Source organism: Silene latifolia, chromosome Y (assembly GCF_048544455.1).
Source record: "Silene latifolia isolate original U9 population chromosome Y, ASM4854445v1, whole genome shotgun sequence".
Lineage (NCBI taxonomy): Eukaryota > Viridiplantae > Streptophyta > Magnoliopsida > Caryophyllales > Caryophyllaceae > Silene > Silene latifolia.
Window position 1 is genome coordinate 396,524,203 of NC_133538.1, and position 7,992 is coordinate 396,532,194.

General features: G+C 37.7%; 2 protein-coding genes across 2 annotated transcripts; both read right to left on the reverse strand.

Moving 5' to 3' along the window:
• Nucleotides 1-250: 250 nt before the first annotated feature.
• On the reverse strand, nucleotides 251-2,585 carry LOC141632139 (uncharacterized). The gene is made up of 3 exons (XM_074444714.1): nucleotides 2,151-2,585; nucleotides 1,299-2,066; nucleotides 251-1,246 (listed from the first exon to the last, which is right to left on the reverse strand). The coding sequence occupies exons 1-3, from the start codon at nucleotides 2,583-2,585 to the stop codon at nucleotides 251-253; spliced, it is 2,199 nt and encodes a 732-aa protein (XP_074300815.1).
• Nucleotides 2,586-3,264: 679 nt separating this feature from the next.
• Nucleotides 3,265-3,900, reverse strand: LOC141632140 (protein FAR1-RELATED SEQUENCE 5-like). Its single transcript, XM_074444715.1, has one exon. The coding sequence runs from the start codon at nucleotides 3,898-3,900 to the stop codon at nucleotides 3,265-3,267; it is 636 nt and encodes a 211-aa protein (XP_074300816.1).
• Nucleotides 3,901-7,992: the final 4,092 nt, after the last annotated feature.

Here is a 7,992-nt window from a genome sequence, read left to right on the forward strand (position 1 = left end):
CTTGCTCCTCAGTGCAAGTCCTACCAGTCTGAATTATTCTAGCATTAACCTTATCAGTAACACTCTCAGTGCCTAGCAAGTTAATATAAAATTCCAAAAAAGCATTCTGAATCCTAACAGGATCAGTATGCTCAATTCCATGCAGATCTTTGATTGCAAGCACTTGATTCCTCATGAATTTACTCCTTATGACACCATGGAAGTACTTAGTGTTTTGACCTCCATCTTTTAACCAAGCAGCCTTGGCTTTTTAGCTAAGGAAAAGATGGCAGGCTTGCTGCAGCTCAGAATACTCCTTGGCAGCTGGAGCTTCCTTCATCAACCAATCCACATTAGTAGGATCAAGAGCAATTTTGGATTGGATAAACTCCAAATTCTTCAAAGCAATAGCAGTACACTGCTCAATATTGTGGAACTGATCTTTATTAAAATGCTTGAGGTGTTGCTTAAGATTTTTAAGCTTCTTAATTAAAACATACATTCTGGTACCAGTGTACTCAACATCCCACCAAACAGCCATCCCAGGAAGAAAAAGTGGAGATTTCCCCCACATCTGAAAATATTTGAAAGGCCTATTGGTAGCAAGAAGCTGTCCTGCCTTTTTCAGAATGCAGGGAGTGTGATCAAAGTAACCTTCAGGTAGGAAATGTGCATAATTATCTGACATAGAGCAACTCCAATCAGAGTTAATCAAAAAGCGATCAAGCCTACTATACACCCTTGCATTCACCTCTTGCTTATTATTCCAGGTGAAAAAGGATCCCATAGCAGGAGAATCTACAAGACCACAACTAGTAAGACAGCCCTGGAAAGCATCAATTTCAGCATCAGTACTACTGCCTCCTAACCTTTCAGAGTGTGAGAGAACACAATTAAAATCTCCACACACTGCCCAAGCTCCATCAACAACAGAGGCAAAATTAATGAGCTGCTCCCAAAGAGGCCCTCTTGCTTGTAAATCATTAAAAGCATAGACCATAGACAAGTACAAGAGCTTATTAGAAGCAATCTCCACAACTTTCATATTAATACATTGTGCAGAGTAATTGACAATATCCACATGAAAAATACTTGGATTCCAGATAACCCATACTCTACCCCCTTTGTGACAACTATTATTAGTGGTTAAACTCCATCCATCAATAACAATACCACTGATACTATTTTGAGACAAGGCCTTAACCTTTGTCTCAAGGAGACCAAACAAACCCACATTATGCTTAAGCAAGAATGATTTAACAACTCTCTGTTTTGTAGGTTTATTTAGCCCCCTAACATTCCAAAATCCAAGGTTATACATTCCCCACCACCTGGTGAGGAACACTACCACTTGTCCCAATGCCTTCCTTAGGTGAACCAGATTTGTTTAAAGCTTCTAGAAAAGTTTGTTGACCAAATTTATGAACACTATACCCCCCATCAGAGTTCTCTTGCCTGGTCATCCTCACTATGGGCCTAGCAGGGGTGAAACCCATTGTATAGGTCCCATCCTTATGCCAAACCACAGGAGTAGTCAGAGGAACATCAACTGGAACAGTAGCTACTGGAGTCTGAGCAACAGGAACCTGACTCTTCTGTCTCTGACCACCAGTAGCAGCTTTAGGTCTCCAAACTTTGGTAACCACAGGTTGCTTTGCAGGAGCTGGTTGTTTTGCAGGCACAACTGATTTAGTTTTTTGGTTCTTTTTCCTGCAGTCCTCAGTACTGTGACCAACACCCTTGCATTTCAAGCAAACAATAGGTTTCCACTCATACTCCACCACTATTTCTACTAACACACCATTCTCATCCAAAAAAGACACTTTATCAGATAAAGGGTCACCCAAATTCATCTCAATCATAGCTTTAGCATAGCCAAGCCTAGTTCTCTCCTCAGTTGCTATGTCACACTTAATAAATTTACCTACAAGTCCAGAAATACGAGCAATCCCCTTTCCCCAGAACTTGAGTGGAAGATTAAGTAGACGAATCCAGACCGACACAGACTTGACCTCATGCTTAACTAGTTCAATCTCAGGAGACCAAGGTCTAACTATAAGAGGTTTGTTATCAAACAAGAAATGACCCTACTTTAACACAGCCTCCCTAGCAGCCTTAGACATAAATCGCACTAGAAAAACACCATTAGGTAAAAAGGATAGCCTGTCTACCTGATGGTTAATCCACAGACGCCTAATGAAGCCTTCAACAATGTCCCATGGAGGGTTTGCACCCAAAATAAAGCAATAAACCGAATGCTTCCAGTAATCAAGCTCCACTTTGACTTCAGCTGCCGTGAACTGAAGTAACCCAGGCGCAGCATCCTCTGGAATAACAGACGGTTCCTCCTCTATCACTTTCAGAACTGGTACATACCCTTCCTCCTCATACGGAATGTCTTCAACCAGTACATCCAAGTTCAGAGGTGGAATCCCTACCACTTCATGAAACGATTTTTCCCGAATGACATCCGCAGAAGTAGGACCTTTTGGATGAGATAGAATTGGAAATTCATCCAAATTATGAGAAAGACACGAAAACTTATTACTACTATTTGATTGCGTATTTTTTGGTGAAGAAATCGATGAAGATTTGATTACCGTCATGATTTCAACAATTTTAGGGTTTATGCGTAGAAAAATCACTCTTTTTTAGGACTTTCTCTCTCTCTATCTCTAATCATTCTCAGTTGTATTCCGTGTCTTTCAAACTTCTTACAACTGCATACCAGTTTCAATTCATCCATCTTGAAACCAACCACATACATTTTGTTTCTTTCTTGATCTATGATGTCTATGTAGTCAATTGCATAGTTATCATCTGTTTTTTTATCCCCAACCCCACATGAAAAGCAAGCAGCTTTTAATTCATCTTGAAAATTATAAAAGATTTTGAGCGTGTAAGTATTTGCTGCGTGTTTTCCGAGAGCAAGAGGAGTCGATAACGAGGGAGAAGAGTTTTTTTATTGTGCAATGAGTTTAGATTGGTCCCATCATTGCGCATTCATTGCACTCTTAAATCGCATCCAAAACTCAACTAGGGTTAGATTAGGATTAGTAAAGTTGCTAAAAAAGTGGTTTTCTGATTCAGACCTTGAGGTAGTTCTCATCAAACCTCCTAAAAATAGGTCGTGAAAGAATGCCGGAATCCACAACTGCCTAATACCATATTTTTCCTTAAGCCATTCATTCTCAGACAACCCATGAGATTCAACTATTGTTGTACACCTTTCCTCAAATTCATATGGTTCCACAACTTCACCATAAACACATGAGTTTATCTCCTTCAAAACTCGGTTTCTTTACATATTGAAGGCCCTACTTTCTCACGCAATTTCTTCAATATGTGCCACATACAATACCTATGTTGGACCTTATCTTTCCAAGATAATTTCATTCCTTCTTCTATCCCCTCATCTTCTTCAGTTATCAGACAAACTGGATGACGACCCCCCATGGCATCTAAGAACTTATTAAACAACCAGACAAATGACTCTTTGCTTTCATTAATAATGAGCCCAACACCAAAGATCACACATCTCTTATGGTGATCTACCCCCTTGAAAGGGCCAAATATCATTCTATACTTGTTTTTCTTAAAGGTAGTGTCAAAAGATGTCATGTCCCCAAATAGCATATAATTTTTTATACTAATAGGGTCAACCCAGAAAACATGTGACAATCTGCCTTTGGAGTCAACGTCAAAGTCAAAGTAAAACGATGGACACATGTGTTTTATTTTCATAAAATGCTCAATAAGCATTTGAGCATCACCTTCGCTTAAGTACCTTTTTATGTCTCTTGAAAAAATTTTAAAGTCTTCCAATGATGCACCCACATTCTTATACCCTAAGACATACTCCTTCAATATCTTAAAGGACTTAACTGGACCTAGATTAAGCTTCGAGTTGTCAACTATCATTTTTTCGTGAATAATGTTCAATTCTCTCGATTGCGTCAAGTGCACCATTGTTAAGGGTGTTTGGGGCATATGATTGTGACCTTCATCAAAACCATAAATTTAACAACGATTTTATTGCGTGCTAAACCATTGTTATATTTATCAATTGACAATGGTATTTAACCGTTATCTATTTTTTATTGATGGAACTTTGACAACGGTTCTTTTTAAATAAAGCTTTGTTAACGTTTTGAACTCGACAACGGTTATCGTTCGTTATCTTATATTTTTGGCGGTTTGAATGGGAGGGAAAAGATGTCAACGGTTATTTATCTAAATAAAACCGTTGTCAAAAAATTGTTTGCAATGAGTTATTTTTAACCGTTATCGTATTTAATTATTTTTTTTTAAAAAAAAATGATTTTAGCTTGTTGTAACGATTCTTTGAAATGCTATTTTTCAGCGGCGTTTATGTATTTCTTTGAATGCTATTTTTCAATTTGATTAAAAAATAGCATTCAAAGAACATGCACTAATCGCAAAAATTCAATCCTGGATCAAAATATTACACCTCGTGATTAATTAAACCCAATTTCAAAACAGTACAAACAGGATGATCAAAAGCCAAAACACAACTTCCTCAAAAAAACAAAATAAGCTAATACACAATGGCTCTACACACACACACACACACACACACACACACACACACACACACACACACACACACACACACACACACACACGTACATAAAGTATGAGCAAACTATTGAGACTCCGCTAATGAAACAACATAACTGGCCCACATATTTTTCTCATCTGATTGATGTCCTCTGGCGAATAGTCTGGGGCTTTGTTGAGTATTAGTGGAAACTACAATTCAAAATATACATAATCAAAATAGATATAATACGTTGAACGAAGTATACAAAATTAAACTCAATTTATGTCTGAAATAGTTTTTAAATCACACTAACCCGTATCGGAATGGTAGAAAGTTTTCCGTTGATAACCTTCCACATGGACTGACAAATGTAAAAGGCGCATTGTTTGTCGTCTGGTGCTTTAGGAGACTATTATATAAATCACACACAAATCAGCTGAATTAGATAATCAACCTCTCGCATAAACATTAATTAAATGATACGAGAAATTATTATTTACATATATATGGCTCAAGTCATACAATAACAAATGACATTATTGAAGGTTACTCAGTTATCATCCTAACACAACTATCAGAGGGTTTGCCTTTACGAGAGTCAATCTAGTACACTGTTTTTGTTTCCACTTGGATTGCCAGTAGTACCCCATGCTTCCTATTCAATTTGGGACATTGAACCGTTAGTTCATTTACACGCATTTAAGCATGTTAATAATAAATTTATAGAGTCGTGATTCATTACAATAATCACGTACTATACATACATATTCTCATTGTAGGGGGAAGCCATAGTTTTTTGGACGACATCAACCGACGAGCGATACTATTGATTTGTTCTTCGTATGAAATTCCGTGCACAGAGAAAGCCTTAGGACTCAAGAATCCGTAGGTGTGAATTGAGACCTTCAACTCAGCGAACTGATTATTGAGGTACCTATTACGCCACATGGAACGAAGATTGTTATTGTAATTGATAATTTTAACAAACATCATTATTCGTAAATGGAAATGACTAAATAGTTTTATTAATAAAACTTACTTCATCCAAATCAAAATGTGAACAACATCTAAATTGTCAAGGTCGACAAATTCCATCAGTTTCTTCGGGTCCAGTATGACTATATCAGCTGCGCCCATAATTTCCTTTTCAATATTAATCATGACTACATCCCCTGTAGGTGACCTCTATACAGCCAGGTTGTGCAAAAGCCTTCAGCGAAGCAGTTGTCATTTTTTTTCTTATATTCACACGATTCATAATAAAAATCATAAGCAGGCTTGACTGCAACAACTTTCGTTGACGTAGTAGTAATTGATTTAGATGCCATCATGGCTTTGCTTATCTTATGCAAATGTAAAGATTAAAGTACTTACGATATATTTATATTCGTACTCTAATATATTTAAAGAACAAGTAATAACTAACGTCTGCATCTAGGTACCTCAGGGATGACAACATTGATGAGGTTGTCAGGCCATTGCACATAAGAGCTTAGGGCTTCTTTCAAATAAGTGACCTCCTCATTAGGAAATGGTACTTTTACTTCCCCATACTCGTCTTTATATAATTGGGACACTTCCACTTTCCTGCAATTGTGACGAAAGGGTATACCATGAACCTTAACTTGCTGAAGTCGGTCGTAATTGAACACGTATCCCCTGACAACAGCAACTTTCTGTTTTCCTTTTAAATAGGACATACGACAAGCCACCTTACTGACAGGGCTGTTGTATACCTATCAAAAATAACTAAATAAACTAACTGTATAGCTAGGGAAGTCAGGTCGATCTCCTCAGGGAGGCAAGATATCTGTAAAGGTCCTTCTATTTGGTCACAAATGGGGGGGTTTTGTAATTGGTTTTCTAAACTAAAGGTGTAAAAGGAAGAGAAGCAAGGAAAGAGCAATAAAGGCAGAAGATGAGATTAAACTATCAATAGAGAAAGGACATGTCAGGATTTCGGTTCACTACGGTAGTCCAGTGACTCACCTGTAAACAACTTAGATAAATTACTGCGAGACGGATATGGAAAGGTCCTTCCGGTCCACTTTCTGTCCTAAATTACCACTAACTTAACTTCCGTCCTTGTCAGGGTAGTCTACTGTTCATAGCAGGCCTATTTAGTCCAATCTTCCGATCCAGGATTAAATTTAACCAGATTAAAAAGGTGACTCAGAAGCGTGCACTCAACTAAGTCGGTAAATACAGTTATATTGCTATTGGGACAGAGTCTCACAATTAATTCATCTAACCTTTTAACTACATCGTCACATTTCTACCGCAGATCCCCTAATCCCAACATGAAATGATTTAGCTACTCATATCGCTAATGTTGTCAATAATAATAATATTAAGATAACTAATATAAAGCATGATGAAATAGTAATTAAAATGCATAAACAAAGATTAGGGCAGAAATTAAGGAAGAGCAAAACAAGTAATTAAGATGAATAAATGAAAGATTAATATTAAAAAGGGAGAAAGAGATTACAATCGCAAGAATCCGGCGTAAATAACAAACAAATCCGAGTTAAATAACCCCGAAAACAAAGTTACAGTGAAAGAGACAAAGCAACGCAGTCTTTACTGTGAAAGATGAAAAGTAGGATAAAACTTAATGCTAATGACCTAGTTATTATGCGTTTATATAGAAAAATTACTAAGTCCATAAGCTAAAACACGTTCACGGACTAATTAAAGCCCATGACAGCCAAGACCACTCGATTGAGTAATCTGAAACAACTCGATCGAGTACTTCTCCAAAATATCTACTCGATCGACCAAAATTGTTACTCGATCGAGTAACTCCTAATTCCAGCTCTTCTTGATCGAGTACAATACTACTCGATCGACCAACCTCAGCCATAGAAACCACTCGATCGAGTAACAAAACAAACGATCGAGTGTTCTTCCTCCAAAATGACTCAAACTCGTGACCGATCGCTCTCCGTAGACCGTTCCTTCACGCATCCCAATGCAAGATCTCACTCTGAACAATCCCGTCTCCTCAAAATGCATGCAAAAAGGGACGAAAATGGTACGATTCCACTACTTTCACGTTCATTCCTACCAAAAGGACAAAACGAACCAAAGTAGCCAATTCGGGACAAAGTGCAATATAAACAGTACAAAAGTACATGGAAATAGGTGCTGAAATAGGTTAAAAAGACTATACAAAATGCACGTATCACTTACAATCGCCCTTCACGTCAGCTTTAATCAATTATTACAGATACACTACCTTTAATAAATTTCATAAGTAAAAAACGTGTATGATATGAAAATTATAAACTAGCAGCTATTATCTTTTTCGGTGTTGAGAAGAACATCTGATCATCAACTACCTCCACTTCGTCCTGTGTCACGGCCTTCCTGGCATCCTCTTCCTCTTCAACTGCCTGATATCGATCCTCGGCTCCCGCCTCAGTCTCCTTTGCCATTTCCTTCTC